Source organism: Truncatella angustata (genome assembly GCF_020726525.1).
Source record: "Truncatella angustata strain MPI-SDFR-AT-0073 chromosome Unknown BKA67scaffold_10, whole genome shotgun sequence".
NCBI lineage: Eukaryota > Fungi > Ascomycota > Sordariomycetes > Amphisphaeriales > Sporocadaceae > Truncatella > Truncatella angustata.
In genome coordinates, this window is record NW_025763390.1 from 2406696 (window position 1) to 2430733 (window position 24038).

The 24038-nt window shown below is 49.9% G+C and overlaps 10 protein-coding genes across 10 annotated transcripts; 4 read left to right on the top strand and 6 right to left on the bottom strand.

Moving 5' to 3' along the window:
• Positions 1-305: 305 nt before the first annotated feature.
• Positions 306-2931, top strand: BKA67DRAFT_525987 (TATA element modulatory factor 1 TATA binding-domain-containing protein; the record flags this gene model as incomplete). The annotated part of the gene is made up of 2 exons (XM_046098713.1): positions 306-1934; positions 1990-2931. 2 exons carry the CDS (start codon positions 306-308, stop codon positions 2929-2931), a joined length of 2571 nt encoding a protein of 856 aa, XP_045953017.1.
• BKA67DRAFT_106617 (ankyrin repeat domain-containing protein) lies at positions 2883-4273 on the bottom strand. The gene is made up of 8 exons (XM_046094859.1): positions 4127-4273; positions 4032-4057; positions 3846-3974; positions 3651-3780; positions 3583-3596; positions 3290-3527; positions 3142-3236; positions 2883-3087 (listed from the first exon to the last, which is right to left on the bottom strand). The coding sequence occupies exons 1-8, from the start codon at positions 4179-4181 to the stop codon at positions 3037-3039; spliced, it is 738 nt and encodes a 245-aa protein (XP_045953018.1). The 5' UTR covers positions 4182-4273; the 3' UTR covers positions 2883-3036.
• Positions 4274-4886: 613 nt separating this feature from the next.
• BKA67DRAFT_664339 (putative pre-mRNA splicing protein) lies at positions 4887-6317 on the top strand (the record flags this gene model as incomplete). Its single annotated transcript, XM_046108360.1, has 1 exon — positions 4887-6317. One exon carries the CDS (start codon positions 4887-4889, stop codon positions 6315-6317), a length of 1431 nt encoding a protein of 476 aa, XP_045953019.1.
• Positions 6318-6394: 77 nt separating this feature from the next.
• On the bottom strand, positions 6395-8890 carry BKA67DRAFT_106642 (P-loop containing nucleoside triphosphate hydrolase protein). The gene is made up of 2 exons (XM_046094860.1): positions 8409-8890; positions 6395-8304 (listed from the first exon to the last, which is right to left on the bottom strand). The coding sequence occupies exons 1-2, from the start codon at positions 8781-8783 to the stop codon at positions 6472-6474; spliced, it is 2208 nt and encodes a 735-aa protein (XP_045953020.1). The 5' UTR covers positions 8784-8890; the 3' UTR covers positions 6395-6471.
• A 1198-nt stretch (positions 8891-10088) lies between these two features.
• BKA67DRAFT_669267 (uncharacterized protein) lies at positions 10089-12270 on the top strand (the record flags this gene model as incomplete). Its single annotated transcript, XM_046108654.1, has 3 exons — positions 10089-10108; positions 10188-11366; positions 11565-12270. 3 exons carry the CDS (start codon positions 10089-10091, stop codon positions 12112-12114), a joined length of 1749 nt encoding a protein of 582 aa, XP_045953021.1. The 3' UTR covers positions 12115-12270.
• A 42-nt stretch (positions 12271-12312) lies between these two features.
• Positions 12313-13077, bottom strand: BKA67DRAFT_664342 (Prefoldin; the record flags this gene model as incomplete). Its single annotated transcript, XM_046108361.1, has 4 exons — positions 12313-12368; positions 12444-12671; positions 12752-12916; positions 13032-13077. The coding sequence occupies 4 exons, from the start codon at positions 13075-13077 to the stop codon at positions 12313-12315; spliced, it is 495 nt and encodes a 164-aa protein (XP_045953022.1).
• Positions 13078-14207: 1130 nt separating this feature from the next.
• Positions 14208-15012, bottom strand: BKA67DRAFT_584593 (uncharacterized protein). The gene has a single exon (XM_046104149.1). The coding sequence runs from the start codon at positions 14990-14992 to the stop codon at positions 14507-14509; it is 486 nt and encodes a 161-aa protein (XP_045953023.1). The 5' UTR covers positions 14993-15012; the 3' UTR covers positions 14208-14506.
• A 4182-nt stretch (positions 15013-19194) lies between these two features.
• Positions 19195-20739, top strand: BKA67DRAFT_541470 (uncharacterized protein; the record flags this gene model as incomplete). Its single annotated transcript, XM_046100941.1, has 5 exons — positions 19195-19207; positions 19329-19438; positions 19549-19789; positions 19936-20220; positions 20426-20739. The coding sequence occupies 5 exons, from the start codon at positions 19195-19197 to the stop codon at positions 20737-20739; spliced, it is 963 nt and encodes a 320-aa protein (XP_045953024.1).
• Positions 20740-21426: 687 nt separating this feature from the next.
• Positions 21427-22096, bottom strand: BKA67DRAFT_584600 (uncharacterized protein; the record flags this gene model as incomplete). Its single annotated transcript, XM_046104150.1, has 1 exon — positions 21427-22096. A coding segment is annotated over exon 1 (520 nt), but the record flags the coding sequence as incomplete, so codon positions are not given.
• A 137-nt stretch (positions 22097-22233) lies between these two features.
• Positions 22234-23372, bottom strand: BKA67DRAFT_106746 (uncharacterized protein). Its single transcript, XM_046094861.1, has one exon. The coding sequence runs from the start codon at positions 23104-23106 to the stop codon at positions 22336-22338; it is 771 nt and encodes a 256-aa protein (XP_045953026.1). The 5' UTR covers positions 23107-23372; the 3' UTR covers positions 22234-22335.
• Between the last annotated feature and the right edge of the window lie 666 nt (positions 23373-24038).

Sequence of the window (24038 nt, forward strand, 5' to 3'; positions counted from 1 at the left end):
TACCAGCCTCGGCTTTACAAGTAAGCATAGGCACTGACAACTGTATTGCTATCGTACCACGCTTCTCTGACTGTTTTTTTTTTTTTTTGCTTCAGTCAGACTGCATTGACCGGACTGTCTGCCGCATCGGACGCAGCAGCGCGAGTAAGCTGCGATTGCTATCGAGTGTAACACTACGGCTTGACGACGAGTAGACAACAAACAACGGTCGCAACTACACAAGTCCTCAGCTGTTTATATTTACGATGCACCACGCCAATAATACCAGCGACGTCGCCTGCAGCCCATGATCGTACCCGCTCGACATGTCCGCACCGTCCAAATCAAGATGGGGTTCCCTCCTCTCACAAGCCGTTGCTGGCGTCGAGGCAAGACTCGATACTATTCTAGCTGAAGAAGACCCTACCTCAACTACCAAACAACAGCCGTCGCGGCCTGCATCCGCTGCCTCTAACTCTAACTCCGCCTCGACAAAATCCAAGAGCGCCAACGACAGGTTACAGGAGCGATTGGCAAGGGCCGTGGCTGCCAAGAATGCCGCCGGTACGGGATCCCCGAGATCAGAAGCCTCGCCAGTGCGACAATCTGCTGAGTTGTCGTCCGCGAACCGAAGCCCACGGCCCAGCTCGGATCTGGCTAGGAACGATCCTCCGACACCTGCTGTTACTGCATGTCCACGAGTGAGCCTATCCAAGGACGAAGCAGCAAGTGCAGCGAGCGCAACAAGTGACCTCGGGGACAACAAGATGGAAGAGAAGCAACTGCAAGAGACCAACGTCCCAGGCAATGAAAACAACTTGGCAATGGGTTTCCCCCGGTCGAGCACGCAGGAGGAACCCCTGCATGCGTTGGAATCAGAGCCAACCATGGCTCCTGCAGCCAAGGAAGACACTATACAGGTCTCCGTCAAAACCAGCGACAAGATCGTCTCTTCGCTGGACCTCTATGAGAAACGGGTTGCGGAGCTAGAAAAAACTTTGGCAACTACAGAAAGCCAACACCAAGAGGAACTGCATAGTCAAGTAGAACAGGTTGATGCGTTGCAAGCCAAATTGCAATACCTGGCTCGCGAGGCAGTTGAAGCCGCTAGAAAGGATGCATCAAACGCCGCACCGGGCAGTTTGGAGAAGAAACTGGCCGAAAAGGATCAGCAGGTCGCACAGTTGATGGAAGAAGGGAACAAGCTCGCTGGTAACGAACAGAAGCTTCGCGCTGTGATCAAGAAGTTGCGAACTCAGATCACCATCGATGAGAAAGAGATCAATGAACAGAAAATTTGGCGTCAGAAGGCCGAAGCCGAATTGGTGACCCTCCGCGATGCTGTCCGCAGTATTGATGAGTTTAAGAAGGCGAATGATGAGGCGCAAAAGACCATATCACAGACCAGAAAGGATGTCGAGCGCTCCAAAACCACCATCTCCTCCAAGGATGCCATCATATTTGATCTCAAGGCACAGCTGAAGGAGGAGTCTGAACGTGCCAAGACCATGGCAGCTAAAGTGAACGACCAAGCCAAGGAAGATAGCCAACGCAAGGTTAAAGAATTAGAAGACACTATTGCTGCTATGCAAGTCGAAAAAAGCCTGGCAGCAGACAAAGCCAAGTTGGTAGCCAACGAACTTCGTGAGAAGGCTGAGAGGACAGCAGAGCGTGCAAGAGCAGCCGAATTAGAACTCAAGGGCGAAGTGCAAATCTTGGAGAGCAAACTTGAGGCACTTCGTGCAACAGCCGAGGAAGCCTCCTCGGGCGCTGTCGGTGATGCACAGGCCAAACTACTTCGGCAAATTGAGACTTTGCAGACGCAATATTCGATAGCTGGTGAGAATTGGCAAGGTATGGAGGCGTCATTACTAGCGAGGACAGCGAATTTGGAGAAGGAAAGGGATGAGGCGCTACGGAGAGAATCCGAAATGAGGAAAAAGGCCCGGGAAGCAGTAAGTATTCGTCTCGAGGTCATCCTACATTGCTACGAAGCTAAATTCAGGACAGGCCGCACGCGTCAAACGCCAGGAAGAGGAACTAGAGGAAGCAAAGACTCGGCTGCCTGGTGTGCAACAAGATCTCTCAGAACATCAAGCCCAGCTTGAGTCTATAACCAAACGTGCTGAGGAAGCTGAAAAGGCGCTGGCCGAGGCCAAAGCTGAAGTTGAGAAACAACGTTTGGCCATGAGGCAAGACTCGCTAGATAAGGCTGGGTTGGAAAGAAGACCTTGGCTAGACGAGGTCGCTTTGCAAAACAATAGCCGGCCAGCATCACCTCTATTGTCAGCACCACAGCGGGCGTATAGCAGCGATTATCTTGGCCTGCAAAACTTTCCGACAAAGCTTCGCAAGTCAGCACCATCCAGTAACGGCGACGCCAGTCCCGGTGAAAGGCCATGGTCGGCTCGACGGCCTTCTCAGCAACCGCGCCCGTCCATATTCTCCATACCGTCTGCGGTTTCTGGCGGCACACCGTCATCGCTTCTTGGGGGTTTAGAGCAGATAGCCTCACCCACTCATCCGCTTGACAAAGAGGATATCTTTGACGGTGCAGAAATTCCAACTTCACCGCAGAATGTTCTTCAGGACATGGTCTCAGTTTCAACTGTTGCCGCTGGGCCATCAGTGCAGCTTGTTGAGAGAATGAGTGCTGCCATTCGTCGCTTGGAAAGTGAAAAGGTTGCAGCGAAGGAAGAGTTGACGAGAATCACCAACCAGAGAGATGAGGCTCGAGGCGAAATAGTCATTTTGATGAAGGAGGTAGCGACAGGAAAATCAGCCAACGAAAAGGTCAAGGCCTTGGAACAGGAAGTCGCGGATCTCAACGATAGATATCAGACAACATTGGAAATGCTCGGAGAGAAGAGTGAACTAGTGGAAGAACTTGGCGCTGACATCCAAGACGTCAAGGCCATGTATAGGGATCTGGTCGAGCGCACACACAAGTAAGTTTGGCCTGGCGCTTTAGACTATCACACGGTCTCTTTTTTTCACGGTGCGCTGGAGCGTGGTCTCGAAAGGACCCCTAGATACCCGCCTAATCTATCAATAAATTCACAAGTCAATTCCCTCGTTCTCCGCTTCTCGCTCGATGTACTTGCGGACCTTGCACAAAATGTGTTTAGCTGGTGAGACGTGTCATGACAGAAGAAGACTCACCTCTCTGTCAGGAGACAAATCGAGCGCCAGGAACCCATCGGCGTCTTTCTTGTCCGTCTCGGCTCCAGCCTTGATCAAGGCTACAGCAGCAGCACCTAGCACCGAATCAGTACACACTGGAGCGAAAGATAAAAGTTTGGCAACTTGCCGTGACCCTCCGCGACAGCATGATGCAGGGCTGTATAGCCTGTGCTATCAGTGGCATTCAGGGGGCTTTTGTTCTTGACCAGCAAGTTGATCATAGGCACCGATCCCACGGCAGCGGCTCGATGCAGTGGATACTGGCCACGCTTGTCTCTAACCCTGGCTGAGGACGGCGGTTTATTGTTGAATAACAGACGAGCGATTTCGATATGGTTCTTGGACGCTACAAAATGTAGGGCAGTCTAAAACTCGTGTAAGTGAGGTGGCATGGGGGTTCCGGAGTGCAGTGGATGTCACCTGGCCGCTGTTGTCTGAATTCATGTTAGAGTACAACAACTATAAAGATGAAGCCAGGCTGTCCCTGCCTATATCCACTGGTACATGATACTCACTCGTCTGGTTCACATCGGCGCCCCATCCTAAGAGCAGGCTGACTAATTTCTCTCCATCCTTGACACTTGCCGCAATCATCAAGGGTGTCCAGCCGCTGTCGTCCTGTTTCGGCATTTAGTATGCAGCCATGAAGTGGCAGGTGCTCAATAGATGTTATCATGGCCCACCTCGATGTCAGGGTCGAAGTCTTTTTGCTGTGCCAACAGCTGAACTATATCCGGTTGGTTGGACGAAGCGGCCCAGTGAATGGGCAATCTGCCATCATCATCCTTCTTGCGTGCCTGCTTCGGGTCGGCCTGTGGCCCAGGTCAGCACACGAATTCTGCGGCACCCATGGTCCTCTGGTAATTTACATTTAATAAGGACTCAACCACAGTGACTGGCCGGGAAACAACACCATTAGTATGGACTCATGCTTTTGCACTGGCCGGGTTGATTGAGTACTTGCCTTTCCCTTCCCGAGCGGCTGCGTGCAATGCGAATTTGGACTGATCTGGGTCCATGTTTTATCTTATGTCTGGAGACTCGGTGATTTAGAGGTTGGGTGAGTAGACTTGTTTTCCTCGGGGGGTTTGTATTTCCTTTGGCGTGAAACCGAATGTGTTGGCCAGCAAACAGGCAGCCGTACGACGTAAGTTTGGTCGGAGGGAAGTTGGACGGCAAGGAGACGACTTTGCGCGTCAATCAATGGCAAGAGCGAAATGCAAACCTTGGGTAATTTCTCACGGAATACGAGCAGCTAGACAAGCATGTGCATGGTTAAACTATATGTCCTGTAGATCACCCAAGACCGCAGGTTCTGTGATTGTATATGGAGGTCATGGAGGTTACGAAGGCTAAGAGATATTATGCACCTATCGAGGCGCCCGATGGCTGTTGAGGGAAGATTCATATCTGATAGCCGCCTCCACCACTACTAACCTTGGGTTAGGCGGCTCCTGCGACTTTATTGCTAGTCCAGCTCCAAAAGCAACAGCAATAGCCAACAGTCAAACAGCCTTGACCTTTATTAGCATCCCGACGCCAACTCGCTTCCTTTTGTTGTTGTTGCATTCCCACTTGCCTATAAAGAGCAGTTACTGTACTACGTATCGCCGGCACTACAAACTTGGTACCCGCGCTTTTGAACTCATCACCGTGCCGCGGACTCTAGACTTCCCACGAAAGCACAGCGTGGGACGCGATTCATCCCGCCCGCGCATTCCAAGATGCCAGACCTTGAGTCGCTTGCGCTCAGCAACGCGAAAAAGTCCAAGACGCTGTTTGCGGACACGGAGAGCGTCGCAGCAAGGAAACGGCAAAAGTTTAGTACCGAGACGGAATTGGAGAAGCAGGCCATTTCCATTCGACTACGCACCGAATATGCCCAAGTCAAGGAGCTCCCCCCTGCGCTGGCCGCCAAACAAGTCAGCGCTCTGAGCGCCAGGAAAAAGAAGAGCAAAGGCACGGCTGTCGAGGGCGCCCCAGCTCCAGAAGAACAGAGGACACAAAAGCTCATTGAAGGAATCGCCGAGAAAACCACTTCGTCGCCACAGACACTGGGCTCCTCAACTGCCCTAGTGCAAAGAACCAAGCAACCCTTCACCTCGACCACAAGAGCCAGGGACGAGCCCTCCAATCAGTTGACCACGGCCCGCGCTCAAGCCATACATCAGATCAGGCCCGACTGGCACCCACCATGGAAGCTCATGAGGGTCATCTCTGGCCATCTCGGCTGGGTACGAGCTTTGGCTGTTGAGCCCAACAACCAGTGGTTTGCCAGCGGCGCCGGCGATCGAACCATCAAGATTTGGGATCTTGCCACCGGCAACCTCAAATTGACTCTGACCGGCCATATATCCACCGTGCGCGGACTGGCCATTTCGCCCCGACACCCATACCTTTTCTCTTGCGGTGAGGACAAGATGGTTAAGTGCTGGGACTTGGAAACGAACAAGGTCATACGCCACTACCATGGGCATCTAAGCGGTGTCTATACAATGTCTCTGCACCCCACTCTCGACGTCCTAGTCACTGGTGGTCGGGATGGTGCTGCCAGAGTATGGGACATGCGAACGCGAAGCAACGTCCATGTGCTCTCTGGCCACAAGCAAACCGTCGCCGACGTGAAATGTCAAGCAGCCGACCCTCAGGTCATCAGCGCATCCCTCGACGCAACAGTACGACTATGGGATCTGGCAGCTGGTAAGACCATGGGGGTTTTGACACACCACAAAAAGGGTGTACGTGCGCTTGCTCTCCACCCGACTGAATTTACCTTCGCCTCAGCCAGTACTGGAAGCATCAAACAATGGAAGTGCCCCGAGGGCGCTTTCATGCAAAACTTTGACGGCCACAATGCCGTCATAAACTCTCTGGCTGCCAACGAGGAGGTCCTGTTCTCAGGTGGCGACAATGGCTCCATGAGCTTCTGGGACTGGAAGTCGGGTCACAGGTACCAATCGCTAGACTCGATTGCGCAACCTGGATCTCTAGATGCTGAGGCCGGTATCATGAGCTCCACTTTCGATCAGACCGGTTTGCGACTGATAGTAGGAGAAGCGGATAAGACCATCAAGATTTGGAAGCCGGATCCGGATGCGACACCCGACACACACCCGCTGGAGTGGAAACCGACTCTAGGCCGACAGAAGTACTAGAAAGTCAAGCGAGCGCCGCAATGGTCATACCTTGCACCGGGTATCATCAGAGAGAAAAGTAACCGTCTTCGAGCAATGGCCGGAATTACGGTCAAAATCAGATAGGGTATCATTAGAGTTGGGGTGAGAAGAGATAAAGGCTGCACTATGTACACTAGAATGCTATACCCAAAGCTCTGATCTCAGGGTCGTCACGAAATGCCAATTTGATCTCTTCGTCACCAACAGCAAGCCTTATCTTGCTGGGTCGTTCAGGCCTCTGGCCTTCCAAAATAATGATACCTGCACCAGTCAGATCGACAGCTGCTGCACTGATGCCGGTGGCCCTCGTCATGACCGCGGCGTTCTGTTTCCGCTGCCGCCCATCTGGATCGGACTCAGACTGCCCAGTGAGCAATTTGACTCGCCTGCTGCCCGTGTCTAGTACCAAAGCCCGTCTTAGCTCTTCTTGCACATCTCCATATGTACTATCTGGCAACCCCGTCCTCTGGTTGCGGATCATCAGAGCAGCCAAAACTAGCTTAGAGGCATAGGGCAGAGCACGCAGGTATTGCTGCAGGGGGCTTGAGGTTGCCTCGTTGATGGCCCGCTTCACCGTTGCGATTGTCACCCTGCCCTTGGATTTCTGCTTCTTGTCCAACTCAGCCATCTTCTCCTTTTCCCTCGCCTTCTTGCTCGGTGTTGGAGGTTGTGATGCGTCGAGTCCCTTTGCTTCAGCTTCGGCCAGCTCGACAGCTCGTCGGCATATATCGAGTGCTCTTCGCGCATCACCGCTGACAGCAGCGACCTTTCGACTTGCAAACTGCACCGCATCGGGCTCGACAATATTGCCTGGTACACCTTCTAATCGCGACTGGATGATCTTCATGAGCTGTTCGTGGTTGTAGCCGGGGAAGGTGATGCGAGTCAGGCCAAGACGGCTGCTGATCTTGTTGCTCAAAGTCCTCTCAGGAAGGTCCATGGTGTTGGCAACCGCCAGCACAATGAGCCGAGAGTGCCTCAGCCCGGGCCAGTTGAAGAAGTTGTACATTACACTCTGGTTCTTTGTGACCAGCTGGTCCAGCTCGTCCATGAGGACGACGCAGGGGACTCGTCGTGGGCTTGGATTGTTGAATTCTCGTTCAAGGAGGTCCAGTGCTTGGCTGGGGCTCACGCGCTGTCCGCGTAGTGCCTCCCACAGCAAGGAGTAGGACTGGTGGGGGTCGGTAATCTTCATCCCGTTGATCTCGACGAAAATGAAGTCGTCCAGTTCGTCTGAGCTCACTGCATGATCCAGTCTGGAGACAACCTCCCGAACGGTTGCTGTCTTACCGGTTCCGGGCGTGCCCGAGATGTAGATGCAGGCACCAGATCCGTCTGTGATGGCGGCCTCGAGGTGAGAGTACACGAGCGAAAACTCGGACTCGCGGCAAGGAAGGCTCGTAGGCACTGAAGCGACATGAAGCTGGGCACGTGCCAGTTGGAAGGGGGAAGCTTGGTGATGGCTGGGGGAGAGTACACGTGTACCTAGTGGGGTGAACTCGAGCGCCTTCTTCAGGACAATCTTTCGGTTTGAAGGAGTGGCCACCTTGGTCGTCCTTTGTTTCTTCCTTGGCGTAGCAGGCGCCGGTCTCCTGGGTTCGTCCATATCCTCGTCGTGGTCGAGATCATGGCGATCTGCTACGAAGGCAGCTTCGAGTGCTGTATGGTCTGTTTTCCGCTTCCTTCTGGTTGCCTTGGTCTTTGATTCTAGAAGTTCGACCAGCGGACCTATCTCCTCTTCTTTGCCATGAAAAATGTCCTCCCAGACGAACTCGTCTGTATAAGTGGCTGTTCTCGTGTTGCATCCGCGCCGACAAATGAACGTCTTGTTGTGTCCGGGTGAATTGCGTGGGATCTTTCCGGTCGGGTATCTCTCGAGGAATGCGGAATGGGACAGGACGGTTGCTTTGCCGTTGATCGAGGCCAGTGAGTTGATGTCGCTACTCGGTGTGATGTACAACTCGTTCTGTCGTGAATCAAGTGTCAGCAGACGGCAGCGCAATGACGATGGTGGTGATGATGATAAAAGGAAACAAAATATGCTTCGGAGCACGCCCGTCTTGGACATACCGGTAGGGCGTCGGTCCTCTTTTTATCCCTGTTCCTAATCTCGTTTTGGCTGGAAAACCAGAGGAAAGTGGCTGCTTTGTCGCCATCCTCGTCGTTTTCCATGAACTCGGTGATAATGCCCACCCAGGCTTCGTGCGATCCTTCGGCCTTGAGCAGGACGCAGTCGCCTACGTAGCACTCGAACTTGCCCATCTGGGCGCCAATGATCTTTGGCTGCCCATCTTCGCGCTTGCGCTTCCGTGCGGACTCTGCTCTGTCGGACTTGACGTGCGATTGATATATCCATTCCCAAGGGTGGTCCTCATCTCCTAGCTCGTCGTCGGAATCATCTCGTGCAACGCCTAGTGGGGACGCTGCCGATGTGTGACGTGGCATGTTGGAGGGATGCGTACTCGGATTTAGAGGCCGTGTTCGGTATCTTCGTGGTGTGTTTTTGTTCGTGTTGTGATTGGCGAAATACCTCTTTATACCGGTACTATGAAAAGCGAGGTCAAGTTGCTGGCGCGTAGACTGAACGGACGCGTCGCGCTGTCATGTGACTCCATTAAGATTGAATTGATTGGATATTCTGCACCACAGTCACCATAACTATGCCCAGGCAAGCTGGAGTTCTTCTGTTTGGAACGACTTTTCGGTGTTTGGCTCTGTATAGAACTGGAGAGAAAGACCTATTGTCTCCTTTCCCTTTCCTTTTCCCTTTCCTTTTCCCTTTCCTTTTCCCTTTCCTTTTCCTTTTCCCTTTCCCTTTAGTCCGTGAATTTGTATATTTGGAGGTATTGGTGCATAAACATTTAACGTGGGCAGAGAAGTTTGCAATGTAATGCCTTAATCAGCGTCTACTGACCTATTGCTGACCTCACGTTTCAATGTGTCCGGACTCAGATCAAAGTACACAACACTCGTGTCCGGCCGCGACTCACATAACAATAAAATAAAATCTGCCGCATTCTTCGCCATCCTAGTATGGTTAGACACCTTTTGATTAATAGCACAACTGCCAGCCTGGGACGATCTCGTTCCTAGAAGTCACGACTTGCTCGTGGACCAACTGGATACTGGGTTAATAGGTATGCAGTGTATGGTACTTGTCCTTATGTTTGCCAAAAAGATATAAAACATAATAAAGTAACATGAAGGAACACTGATCAGTCCACTATGGCTCATCACGTAATCAAGACTGGTGCTAATAGACTATTCCTTGAGATGATCCATGATTTTTATGGTTGGGAGGTTATCTACCAGGCCATGACTTCCAATTGTTTTCTTTTCGTTTTGTTCTGTTGGCCAAAAATCAGTTTCTCTTATTTCCCCGCCCAAAGTCCAGCGGATGAAGCATCTAAAGTATGAGAGTTACAATATGGCTACAACGCTAAACATGCAAAACCATTACAATTGGCACAATTGTCACAATCCGACCATAGGACAAGTCCAGGCCAACTAAATCCATTGCCGTCAGACTCTAGGACCTCAGGCCTCGAACAGCCCCGCGGGAAAACAGCTGCAGGACCATATGTTATTATCATGTAGCCCATGAGTTCTCAGCATCTTCATTATTTCTCCCCCTAGTCACATTGAGATCACAACACTCACTTCTTCGGCCTTGCTATAGAGTCACTCATCATACATCCAGCACACTGACACCAACCTCAAATTTTCCTCTAATTCTGGAGCGTCGCGGTCATGGAGGATCTAATTAGCTTGTAAGTACGCTCCTTTGATTTCGCTACTTTAATCTTCTTATTTTTGGTTAACCATAACATGAAGCGACACTTCACCAAGTCGCCAAGCCGTTGAAGTGATTTTCCATGGAAGGAAACCCGATCGCACTGCTGCACTCACTGACGAAAATCCTTCGCGAATTGAAACCAGTCTCTTGCACTCTTCCGATGCCGTTTCAGGGGTCGAGTCGAGTGACTTGATCGACTTGATAGATCCTCATGGTGGCGACTTTCTGGTCGCTCCGAAAAGACCAACCCTAGAAAAGCTGCTACAGCGATCGCGTCAACAGATCCTTCTCCCTCCACTGCCCATCGTCGAGCAGTGGGTGGACGAAAAGAAGCACAACGCTCAGATTGGACAACCTGATGTTCTGGGCCCTCGTGGCAAGGCCTACCTGTTCCTATCTCACGACAAGGACATGGAGAAGGGAGTGATCAACGCCGTGTATCTTGAAATGGAGGAATTCGCCAGTGGTCGTAAAGACATCTTCTTTGAGGTCCAAGGCCCGGTGGAGCGTCCGTACCTGTATATGGAAGCACCGTCTCAAGATCTTGTGGCTGAATGTCTCGATGAGGCCCGCACCTGTGCTGATGATATCGTCCATGACAAGTCAGTCAAATTCGATCTCGTTTTCCTAGAGACCCCTGCTTCTTCACAGAACTTGGTCCAGGTACAGGTTGTACAGGGGCACCCTCAACTCGTTGACTGTTTGGGCGCTGCCCTAGGTCAGAATCCATTGTTCAACAAGTATATTTCCCAACAATTGGCAGCCGCCCTCAAGAAAGCAGGTCGAATCAAGGATATGGTCAATTTACGGGTTCGTTTCGGACACTACCTACTTACCTCTAAGCCCCAAGGGTTGGTGGATCGACCCTCTGTTGGATTGGATCAGTTTTCCGAGATCATCCGCCACGGTCGGACTAAGGGGGAGTTTCAAACGCAGATTGGAAACCTCGAAGATGCTATTCAAGTGTTACGAATCATCAAGAACAGTGGCGACATGTTTCTCTCCCATGACATAGCCGAGATGGCTGCCGACGTGCGCCCTGAATTCTATCTGGATGGCGTGTCGAGAAAGTGGCGTATCGAAACCCGATTGCGACACAAGGGCGAGACTTTGCGCGGGCAGTCCTCCCAGAGCCGGGCCAGCGCCTTCGACGTCCTGACTATTCGAGCAATTGAGCTTTCTGAGAAAGCCAGAGACAGCCATCTCGACTTCAAGGTCCTGAGTCTCAGACAGTAAGTTGTGCCCCTTTGCTTTCTCTTTATTGATATCTTAGCACAAGGAAGTTGGTTATATCACGTGCAGGAGACCAAACGGGACATGGTTTGCTGGCCATGTGCTTACCTCACTACAACGGGCGTGGAGGGGCTTACTATAACAATCCACGGCTGGGACAATTTAATATTCTCTGAGTGGTTACTAACTTTGGACAGGGGTCTCGACTGGAAGGTTGAGACTGTCACTGGCGAAACCATCAAGAATCATGGCTATGACAGCCTCAAGTCAGAGATCAGATCTGCTCGCATTCGATTCTCCGGGTCGTCGAACATGCACGACGAGGACTATCCTCGAATTCACTTTATGGAAAATGCCATCAAGGCCCGATCTCTCGAACAGGTTACCATCCGGAGCGTATTTCGGTTCAGATACAGCCCAGCCCCGTATCAGATCGAATTCACGATACATCGCACATGGCCCAATGTAGATGCCATGGGCAGGGACCAAGAAACTCCACTAACGTCTTTCGGAATCACGGTCTATGGTGAGCACTGGGGAGAAACAAGGGCATCCGAAATTGCTAGAACGGGACAAGGGTGGGGTCCCGAGCTTGAGAATCTTCTTTGCATTTCTCAGAGCAGCCCCGGTAACGAAAACGGTGCTGAGGTCGGTGCTGAGAGCTCCGAGGTTCGCGTCAATGGCGAAGGGAGAGCCCAGAGCCTCCTTAACGTCATCCATGACATCCGACGTGCACTGACTGCCTGACCCGTAACAGATGTTCATGCTCGGGCTCGGGCTAAGGCTAGTGACTGTTGAACTATTTACATGAGGGCGTCCTCGACCAAACACAACAAAGGTCGGGGAACGAAGTAAGGCGAACTTTTGGGGGTATTTGCCTTGTTGTATCCATCGAGGTACACGAGTGTTTTGTTCTGGTTTGTTTCATGTCGTGCCTGTGCTGGCTCAGGCTTGTTGTTGCTGCTGCTGTTGTGGTGCGGCCGCCATCTTCTGTCTTAGAACTAGGTAGTACAAGCAGATGTCAGCAGCATATATAAACCAAGAGAGGCTCGATCGAGCATGGCGTTGCGACCTACCCTCTTCTATCACGCGCACATTGTTGGTCTTGGACTGTATGATGTTGTCCAACTCCTTGATATTGCTGCCAACTTCATTTACCTTGCTGGTATAGAAGTCGGTGGCCGACTTGATATCCTTCTCGACGTAGAAACCGGTGCCAACATCGACAATGACATGCGAGGCACTGGCCAGCTTTCCTCGAACGTAGAGTGAGTTGGTCAGGGGTACGAGAATGGACTTGTCCTCTGCACGGCGTCAGCACCACAGAGGTCAGCATGAAGACCTAGGACGCCACGGCGCATAGGGGAAATGCTCATGAACATACCCTCAAGGGCAGGTGACTTGCCGCCCTGCACACACCTGAGGCATTCTCGAAACTTGGACTGAGCAGCAGCAAGCTGTGTAAAAGAGGACGTCAGGTGCTCAAGTTCCTCGTCGAGCTGCTTCTTGACCTGGCTGAGTTGCGGTGCGCTGAGCGTGTCGAGATTGACTGTTGTTACCAATATTGTCAGCGAATGCGCATCCTAACTGAGTTGGTCGACATGGACGTCGACAGTGGACGGTGGACGTGGACATTCACATTGGGGACATGGGTGTGGGCTCACCAGTCTCTCCTCCACCTCCGCCTTGACCTTGAGCTTGGCCCGACATCTTCCTGTTCGTGCGACGTGATATGGTATGGTATGGCGTCGGCTTCCGCTGAAGAATTCGACAAACAAAACCACGCTCGAGCGGTTGCTGATCTGTTGCTGAGGTAGGACACGGCAGTATGGTACAGTACGTATGGGAGCAGTTGGCCGTTCGTTGATTTTTGGCCGGCGTCCACCAGAGCAAGTTAGTAATGGCGGGGTAGTGGGGTGAAGTAATGCAGGTCACCTCAGGTTGCTTGATTTACCACGACGTCGCTGCCTCCCTCGCCTTCTGCCACCCTCTGACTTTCAAGCCACTTGAGTACCTTGACAAGCCTGGATCGTAATCGAACAGACCAGGAACCAAATGCAGCCATCAAGCTTTCTTGGTTTACTATTGGGCCGGACACTGCAGAGCCTACAAGGAATCACTGCATTACCTATACTATACTAGTCTAGGTGCCAGCATTATATTTGCGCCAATTGAACTCCTTTTCAGGTCCACCACGTGAAACAAGCACGAGATTATGGTAATTCGTTGGAGATCGATATTTGGCATCTATGGTAGGGTTTGACAGGATGAAGCCAAGTCCCAAGTATATCTGCAAACCATTTGTTATGGAATATAATGTCCGTTGCCGGAATTGAATGTCACATACGACCATAGGTTCTAGAGAACTCGGCATCCCGTCCGCTCTGCCCTAGATAAACTGGAAACCGCTGGATTAGTACTCAGGTCGGTGACGACTGGGGAATCCCCGGTGTTGTATGTTTTTGCTTTTTGGTGATGTTCTCGGTGTTATAGTCTGAAATGACAGCCTTGCTAGAGTGTGCGGCATATTTATTTCTTGCTTCCCATGCATGTTATGCTGTGTTAACTGCAAGGTGAGTGTTCTTGGACTAGGTTCAACGCAGGCTATACTCCCCATTGGAAACCCACTTCGTTCACTACCCAAAAAGTTCTACCCGTGACGCTGGGGACACCCAATTCGGACTTTGTACCAGTGCTCTAGGTTAGGTCTTTTGATGGTGGTCCAGAAAGTACGTATTCGAATATGGTCCAGGCACTGTCTCTGTCGTGCCTCATCAAGATCTAGCAGTAAATAAGCATGAATGACTGAGCCGCTCTTGCATAATCTCACAGTATGGATTTGGGAGTATGACTGTCTATCACATCAATACATATCAACTTCCACATCATATCAGGTCTCTCGCCGATCTACGGCGTTAGGGAAGACATTGGAGATGCCAGACTATCTTGAACAGAATGCCGCAGGGCACCTTTCTCTACAGTGCTAACGGGACCAACGGCTTGGCTTGCATGGATTGCTACCACTAACAATTTCCACGAAATACCAACAGACACAAATTCTCTCATGATTTCAACAAGCGACCGATGAGATTTCCTCCCGCGTTCCTCTTGGCCTTCATGCGTACACCATCGTGCAAGTCTATCCTCTTGATATCAACAGCCCCCTCTTGAACTTCTCATATCCATCATGGAAGACAACGGCTCTCGCAGGTATGTGACAAAAAAACAAGTATTCGTGCTTGCTGTTATGCCACGCTTGCTTAGGAATCCAGAACTCCAGCCAACAAGCAAGTTTCCGTACACTGCGGTATTCCACTTTGCGCCATGCCTTCTTCACGTCAATCACGGTGATGGTAACGTTTCGCTTTCTTTGTTCAACACGTCGTTCTGCTTCCCGCACTGCAGTGTTCTCGTCATCGTATACCGAAATGAAAGGCAAATGTTGCCGGTGGGCCCAGTCTAAATGATTCATGATATAACGTCTAAGCTCCCAGCACTCCTGTGGGCGCCTGGCATTAAAGTCAATACTGGTTCTTTTGTCACGAGCCAAGACACCTTTTCCTCGCACAGTTCGCGCTTGCGAGTCATCGTCCTCAACACGGTAAAAGATATAATTAGAAGCCATACTGTGTCTAAGGCGGATAATGCTAAATGGGATACTGAGAAGGGCGAAGACAGGTTATGAAGAGGTAAGAAGGTGGGGGACAGGCACTGACATGGCAGACGCGTCTTGTACCAAACGCGTTTTGGCATGCGGGTGTCAGAGCAGCTCTCAACCACCCTTGGACAGCGTTGGACCGGTGCCGATGCGGATAGGCATGGGACGCTGACGCTGGAGCGGCAAATTCATCATATCTGGCTGTATTGTCAAGGGCCAATAAAAACCCGCCACATTACAAGGCACCAGCTGCGAAATGCGGACGCTGGAGTCATCGATGCTACCTTGGCAGCAGGCCTTGAACAGCCGGTAGACATGTGCAGACAGTTGCAAAAATACTAATTTCATGGAGCGGAAAAGGTCTGTTGAAATAGAGCAATACAGGCGGTCGGGCTGACGGAACGGCCAGCCAATCAGTGCGCTGATGAGAGGAAACACTACAAGTATGCCAATACCTCAAGGATCGTGTTTTAGTGTGTACAGCCCAAGCCGAGATGACCGTGGGAAAAGCTCAGTTCGACCTTCAAGTCCAAGTCGACAACCAGATCCTAGTCGCCCTGGGATGATCCCCGAGACACACTCCATGTTTGGCTAACCGATGACTACGGGGGCTGTCGCACATTCTCTAGGATACAGATATTCGTGGTATCCCGGACGACAACAAACGCACCTTAGTACGAGCGCTACGGTTGGCCGAGTCGGACCTGGAACATTTATATCGAGGCCGGGTTGACCGGGTTGTTCCTCGCGAGGAATGTGATCAAGGATAATCGAGCAGAAGCGCGAAGACCAAGCATAGGGTGCGAGCTGGAACATATGGGTGAATACACCGCAGCTTTCTCATCATATTCACAGTGACGGTCAAGGCTGTCGCCATCACGATCCCAGTCATCCTCGGATGAATGGACACTTGCTGGACTGCCCACAAAAGCTTGATGATGATTTTAGATGTAGTTATAGCGGGTGGACTTTGTCCCGGTGACTTTGTGGACGTGGAGGTGATTTCAGTATCAAACGGTTTCGTCGAGAACATGCATGCAACTAACAAAATGAAAGTAGTCTCAAAAATCGGAACTTGTATATGGCTACAACGCTCCGATATTTACGCTTCTCGCGCATGGAGAATCGATGTATGTCCTTTTGGCCATTTACAGAAACACAAATAACGCGGGACGATGCACCTACAATCTGGCGTCCCCCTCTCCTGTCTATGGACTATTTCCTGACTGTCCGGTGAGCCTTGAGAACGATAAATAATTAGCTCGTCCCTATCCGATTGAATATAATCAGCCTTTCTCTCTCCTGGGCTCGCTTCCAGTCCCAATCTGCTCTGAGAGCTTGATAGTGTCGATTATAATAAAGATGCTGGAGGCGTATGCTTGAGATTTCTTTTGAGACCTGCTTTAGCTTTCTTGATAAGATGATAAACGGGTGCCCGCCCGCACCTCCACGGCAAATAAGGCTCATGGACTTGCATGGCCAGAACTCCCAAGACTGTGGCCTGTATGAGGCGCAAAGTAATGGCGCCCGCTGGACAGACACAAGCGTGCTTGCATACGCTCCTCCTTCCATAAATTGCTCCACTTGCACAAAATGGGTGTCCTTCTCACTTCGAAGAAGATAATGCAAGACAGTAACACAGTAGTAAGTGGGCGTATGTATCCCTTTCTCTATTTCTTGCTAGTTCTATCGATCAGTCGCAACAACTGCGCCTTCATATGCGCGGGACCAATTATGGCGACTGCTGTATATCGATGGCCCTGCGTGGATGCGGCAGGAAGACATGGTCGATGTCGCCGCAGTCCTAATGATATCCCGATCCAGTGGATGGTGCTGGGGTGGGAGATAAGGGTTGTGAGCACGACAGACCACGTCGGATACCACATTATAGTTGCGGGGTATATCTCTAGCGACATAGTGGTAGCATCAAATATGTTTCGTGTGCAGATCGCAGCGCCTTCAACCGCCAAGGCAGTGTTGCTAAACCATGACCAATAAGTGTTACGGATGTGGTTGAGCAGGTACCTTGCAGCACTATCTATCAACCAGTAAAGGAAATACTAAAGTATTATCAGTCCGATTTGCTCAAAGTTGTTTTTCTTTTTGATTCGAAAATTTTCTTATGACAGACGAATAGTTTATTTTATGATTTCATTACGACTGTCTTATTAAGAATTATTGCGATTTACATGTTCCTAGAAGCCTTTACAGTCAAAACTAAGCCCGCGCAGCGTGGCCGTCTCGCAGTTCTCGCACCAACTACTCATGGCCCAGACATACTCTTGTTCGTGGGTGTAACCGGTGGCGGTCGTTTTGCCAGCAAGTTGTCAGGCTAGACGTTTTTTATTATTTTTAAATACTTTTGGGGAAGTGAGTACCGGGCACACTAGATGCTTTTCACCCGTCTGCGGCTATGTAGTCGGGTTTGTTGTTCAAGCCCAGAGTCAAATTCTAACTCTGGGTGTGAGCCTTCGATCGATATCAAGCCTTTTTTTCTCGACTCGTACGCAAGCTCGACGCCGTTGCCCAAGCTTGGAAGGCCAAGGTATCGCTGATGAGCGCGTATGGCTCTAGAACCATGTGGACCGTGAAGCAGCATAGCTTGGGAGTTGGCGCGGAGGGAGGAGCAGTGATAGGGCTGGGGATGATAAAGACGCCGTAGTTAGTGTGCGTGATAGACACCTGGTCCGTAACGAATCACATAACTTTCTTCGGAACTACTACGATCGCACTATACCCACTCTTTATACGATATCCTGATGATTTAGAATGTGGTCCATTTCCTACGAAACTGGATCCAAACGTCGTTCTACAAGTAATTCTAAACCTGTTAGTATCGGGGATTATTAGAGTTATCCTAGCTAACAGTTTATATTATATTCATAATGCTCGTCGGGATTAGTCAATTGTCTTTAGATCGACGATTCCACACGTATATCGATACATTACCAGCCAGGGACAAAGCTTCCGCCTTATTAATATTGTTGGAGAACTATTAGGTGTCTAAATGCATTAAATCCGAAACGAACGATGTCAAATTAATCTGCGTTTTAATGTGATCGACTGGATTTCTTATATTTACATGAACGGTTTTGATTTAAACGCGTAAAGGTTCGATCTGCTCTTTCGAGTTAATATTTTAGTTGGCGTAATCGATTACTGCCCCTCGATTTCGCCGCTTAGTATCTCAATAGACGACTTGGTCTTATCTGTCTTGATTCCATGCTAGAAATGCTCCGTCTGTGTGACCTGAAACTTCTTCTGGTTATCAATAGAGTGTTGAGTGGTCTTGAGCGGTATTGACCGGGGCTTGAAATAACGAGATCTGCTCTACTAATTTAAACGCTTTGTCATTAGTAATGTTAGCCAGTATAAGCAATAGATATTAGCGGATTGAGCGAGGCATTTTGATTAATATTCCAATGAGTAAACGCTTATGGAAACAAAAGCTGTCTGTGACGGTGGTTCAAAGCACTCGCTGTTCACCGTCTACGCTGATCAAGCAGCCGCCCACAGTAAAGACGGTGATCTGGGATACCGGTGGCGTTCGTCGGGGCATTGAATAGAAAGATAAAGTCGAGAACGTCATCGACCTCTAACTATACTATGCAGTGTTCTGTGCTGTGAAATCTAGAGCAATCATTCAGCGCTCCGATTCGTTACTTTGACATCACCTCGTTCACAACTGTGCTCTTCCATCTCTTTATTTTACACTGGCGCCAATCATTGATATTGGCGACCTCACCGTTCATCGGGCTCAGGTGGTTTCCTAGAAATGGTATTGCGTCGATTATGCGGGTCATGATTGGCTTAATACTTGAAGTGGGGCTAAGCCATGTCAGACCACTTACCCCTTTAACTTGCATTGTATGTGATCTGAGAATGTAACATCTAGTAACAATACGACAAGAGCGAATGCGTCACAAGCAAGGGTAGGCTAGTATATGTATAATATACCGATGTTTCCAAGAGTAAGAAATATGCAGCCTGGTGATTATGGCGATGGTTTCAGCCAGCCGGAGTCCCCGAGATTGGGTTATCAGAGGCTGGCTAAACACCTTCGATGGTGGTTACGAAGCTAGTCAAAGTAGTATATAATGTCGGATATCCGTCCGAGTCATTTCAGATGGATCAACTTCTACAATTTTGTAGAGAAAGAAGAACCAACAATGGCAACACATAGTGAGTCCCAACCCGAAAAAGGACCACGGTCATTCCCCTAACCCCAATGAATGAGCTAGCCATACCGCCGTCTTCTATCTCTCAATCATTTCTATCTGCTAACTTTTATCTAATTCCACAGATACTGAGTCGGATGCCGACATTGTCCGCGACTATGATCGAGTTCTGCAACCTAAGCTCCTTGCGGCCCTTGGATCAATCCATGGCCTTTCGTGGGCTTCCTTCACTCTCGTAAAGGAGAGTAATCAGTACACCCTCCGCGTTGACACACGGAATCCTAGCAGCCCCAAGTGAAAAGATGCAACTGCAGCCCCTGAGGCTACAATTCTACAGTCGACTAGCCAAAAGTTCGTGTGAATGTCTCCCAAGCCAAGAGGTTCGAGGAAACGCGTCACGTGGCTCCGCGCACGGCACGGCCGTCCGATGGTAACAGCAACACCCCTTTTGGCCTGTACTCACTCGGCCAAAGTATTGGAGTGGAACAGCTTGATGGCCAGGGTACGCTTGGAGGTTTCATCACCGTCTCAACTGGGGACAAGACTAGGGTGTACGGCTTGACCAACAACCATGTTATGAATGTTGGTAAGACTACAAATACTGAACGTAGGTTGTTTTTGATACGATAATGTCTATGTGTACTGGCAGAATGAGCCCAATCACTTGATTCCTATCATTACTCGGCTCGGCTGTGTAACCTAAAACTCATATTGACAACTACCTTGTGATAGCGGCAAGTCCGACACATGTAGAGAAGGACATCGCAATCTACGGTCCCAACTATCATGATCTCGAGGCCACCAAGATTACCCACCAAGACACAAAGATCCAATCGTACAAGCTAGGTCAATTGAAAACCACCTTTGGACGTACTTTGGATCTGCCGCCTGGGGAAGCAAATCCTTGTATCCTTGACTGGGCTCTCTTTGATCTGAACTCCGACACCCTGAAGACCATGAAGCATGAATTTTTGAAGCTGAAGCCTAACTTCCAGTTGCCTCGGTCTCAGGGAAGAGGTAAATCACAACATACCTGTTTACCTTCCAATTCCCGAAGCAGAAACTCCCACATACTACCCCCTGATCCCTACACATAAGCTGACGGGACACGATTTATAGAAAATCAACCACCCATTCCCAACATCCATCAGCTACGACGCCAATGTTTTCCTCCAACCAGATATGAGGATTTACAAGTGGAGACGCATGACCGGCGTCTTAGAATGGGAAGTGAATCTGGTCCGGAAGGTGATGAATATTACCGACATTGAGACATGGAAGGGAACGCTGCAAAATCGTCATAAGTACAGTGCTGTTGTGGAGTTAATTTTGCGCCCAAGATGCCAACAACCCTTCTGTCAATCGGGGGGCTCTGGGTCTCTTGTTGATGATGAGAATGGTCACATTGTAGCGCTCCTCTGGGTACTGGCAGATGATGATACTATCGTCACAGATATCCGCGTGGTATTTAAGTCGATTCGGGAAAAGTTGAATTTGGACTCGAACGCGGTCCTTGGTGTTGCTACCACATTTTGATTGTGAGGTTTATTTATCTTGAATATCGCAATTTCAATATTATTATTGTCTACTTTTAAACTTCCATAAATCTGCGTTGGTATTCGATCGTAATTAAACTTTGTTTTAATACTGAACTTAAAAAAATATCAACATAAGATTTTGTAACTGTCATTAATGACGGTTTTATTCATCTAAAATCAAGTCAGCGTAATATCTTTCACGTTCGTTATATCTAAGGCTCCTAAAGCGATCATGAAAGCCTTGGTATAGTCGTGGGAATATTTCTAAAGCCGGTGATCTTATCGCGGTTCCTGGACCGACCTCGCAGGCGTGGCCCGCTCAGAGTCATTGGCCACAACGCATAAGACGCAAGGCGACATTTCCAAAGCAGATCCAGTAGTACTCCCCCGAGCTACCTCTCCAGAAATGACCAGAACGTCGGGTGGCAATTTAGTCATGTCATTACTGCTATCGAGTACCGGTAAATGCATGGTTGGCAGCGCAGTGGAAGAAGTTGCAAGATCTGTCTAATACTCTGCCGGAGATTCTCTTGGCCACCTGGAGCCTCGTGGTATCTATCCGCCGAGAGGAGATTATTGTGAGCCATATCACTATTCACACATAACATAATCACACTACTAACACAGGGCCAGATAATTCGGACCAAGCTAGAATTTGGAGATCCCTCGATACATATCGGAGTGTATCAGATTGACTGGACTCTACGGTGCCCTCATCTGGCTCCAGATGGTTTCGACTAAACAGGGAGATCTCATATCACCTTACGGTGTTCACCCGTCTTAGTACCGGTTTCGCCGTGTGGTTCTTGCCGTAATTATGCACCATCAAATCCCGTTGGCGGCTCTCCCTTCGTTCTATCTCCTGCAATTTGAGATCCAGCTCGATTATCGGCCTTACGCTCTTTTCTAACCACGTGTGAGTGCTACTCTCGAAGCATCCTTTGCGCATTTCCCATAGTCGGTCGCTCCAGAATTTACGCAGCATCCCGGACGTGTCGTACGGGATGCAGCTACTAAACTCCTTCCACACCTCAACCGCGCTGCGGGCAACTTCCGGTGGCACTTCGAACCACTCCTGGTGGTCCGTTCTGCACTTGGCATTTCTACAAGTGATTACTTTGCGACGGTATTTATGTAATGACTGATGGATTAGTGATTCCATCACTCTTGCAGCGCAAGACATCGGGATGACAAAATCAATAGTCAAATCATACAAGCAGCCCCTTTTCCATTTTTCGAACCTCTCATTTACTTGTTTCGGCAGCTGCCCACCCTCGGGCATCGGGGGTTTCCAGTCAGGCTCAGATCGTAGTCCATTAAGGTTAGGCGGCTCCACTTTCACAAACCCGATTTTGAGGAACCCGGGAGCGGTGACCTCACGGAAGGAGTAGATATAGCCGGGAATGTGCGTCTTAGGTGCCAAACTGTCTCGCATCCGGTCGATTATAGTGAAGAGAACCTTTGTTATGTGCATCTCATTCTGTCTCTTCCACGGACCGAATTGCATCGACTGGGTCCTAGCCGCTCTAGAAGGAAGTCTCGAGGCAATTCTAATGCTGGCGTGCACTACGAGGTGTCAGCCATTTACACAGGACTAACATTGCGATATATTCAACCTACCCGAATCTTCGTCACGATCTGTTTGTTCAGCATGTGCATCACTTTGCGCGCACAAACCTTCTTCAAGGTCTAGAGACCGGCACTGAGCAGTTCCCAGTGGTATAAGAGGCGGAACATTTTGTTGTGTGTCATTGGGAGGAAGAAGCGCTGAATGCGTCCCAATCAAGTCGGCATGCGATCGACGTCTCCTTGGGACAGTTTGCGTTTCCGCGATTGGTGGTGTACATTGTAATGCCAAGTCATGGCAATCGGCTTCCGCAGACGAGGCAAGCTGCCCAGCATTACCATCGGAATGTACTTCTTGATAATAGTTGCCATTGTCATCTGCGTGGGCAACCCAAGATTGCACTCCAAGCTCATCCTTGTCTCTGATCCATTCTTCACCCAGTTCTAGTGGAGTTGCAAAGATGGATTCCGTGTCATCAAAAGATGACTCGCTTGCGTCTTTTCTGTACCGCGGTATCATCAAGGGACTCTCTGCGATCGGTCCGATTCCCCACGCAACTTTCGTTTCCGCGTAGTTGGTCAAAGGGGTGGCTTCTCTAGAGGACACTGTGGATTGGTCAAATAATTCAGACAACGCCGGTGAAGCTATCGAATCCGGCGTCCGCTCGTTGCACACGTCAAGACCATGGGATAAGCGCGAAGTAGTGTATTTCTCTGGAGTTTGGATAGAGGTACCTCCAGACATACTCCGGGAGTCTGCGCTGGACGAGTCCCATACTCTCGGTACACCCTCTGCCATTTCATCATGGCGCTCGAGCCTGGGTCGAATGGGAAGTTCTCGAGCTTCCTGTGAATCACTGCCTGTCCCCTCTTGGGTTTGAGGATGGGAGAAGTTCGTATGATCCGTAATGACATTTTGAGCCGTATCCAGGGACTTCTCAACCTCCACTGTCTTCTTCAAGACTTCTGAAGCATTCGTTGGGTGTAGTCGGATTTTGAAAAGTCGCACAAGATACTCTTGCTGGCTGCGATGAAGTCTACCGTCTTTGATAAATGGTGCAACATGCTTGGAGCCGCAAACCACGTGGTTGGCTAAATCCCGAAGAGATTCATCAACATCATCATCGTGGCCTGAGCTCCCGTTGGTACTCTCTAGTAACTGAGCTAGTAAGTATCGGATCTTCTCCCCTTTATCTTTTCCTAATGTTCTAGAACAACAACCTGTGCCGGAACGGGCTTTGGAGCATACGCCAGGCAGGTTTTGTAATCTGCAGAGATACCAAGCAACTCTTTCAGAGCCTCCATATCTTCAATAAGATGCAATAAAAAAAATGGAATATTCAGTTATGGAAGGAGGAGAAATCACAACGGCGTATGTGAGCCAGAGCCTTATGTCGTGGCTCGTCAGTAAACATTTAGTAGCCACTGAAGACCGGATTGAACTTGGGAAATCTCCAAAGTCCAGGATGATATGCGGAGTTCACCTGTACTTAAGTGGCACATATACTGCTGGATTTTTGAATGGCTGGTCGCCGTCTCGGGGGGCTGGAAACTGGGTTCCGATCAAGGCACAATCCTGCAGAACAACCCGGCTCATCAACCCATGCTGCGACAAGGATGGCCTTCAGACGACCGGAAAGGACTTCCAAGGCGTGACGCACATAGAAACGAGGTCAAACCGCAACTTAAATAATGTCGTAGATATAATAACAAAAAGCAGTATAGCCCGGT

Coding starts and splice junctions, on each gene's coding strand:
- BKA67DRAFT_584593 (XM_046104149.1), bottom strand. CDS start 14,992: ATGGCTTCTAATTATATCTTTTACCGTGTTGAGGACGATGACTCGCAA.
- BKA67DRAFT_106642 (XM_046094860.1), bottom strand. CDS start 8,783: ATGCCACGTCACACATCGGCAGCGTCCCCACTAGGCGTTGCACGAGAT. Junction 8,305..8,408: donor AGAGGACCGACGCCCTACCG/GTATGTCCAAGA, acceptor GATTCACGACAG/AACGAGTTGTACATCACACC.
- BKA67DRAFT_106617 (XM_046094859.1), bottom strand. CDS start 4,181: ATGGACCCAGATCAGTCCAAATTCGCATTGCACGCAGCCGCTCGGGAA. Junction 3,237..3,289: donor TGCTGTCGCGGAGGGTCACG/GCAAGTTGCCAA, acceptor ATTCGGTGCTAG/GTGCTGCTGCTGTAGCCTTG. Junction 3,088..3,141: donor ATTTGTCTCCTGACAGAGAG/GTGAGTCTTCTT, acceptor ATTTTGTGCAAG/GTCCGCAAGTACATCGAGCG.
- BKA67DRAFT_106746 (XM_046094861.1), bottom strand. CDS start 23,106: ATGGCAGAGGGTGTACCGAGAGTATGGGACTCGTCCAGCGCAGACTCC.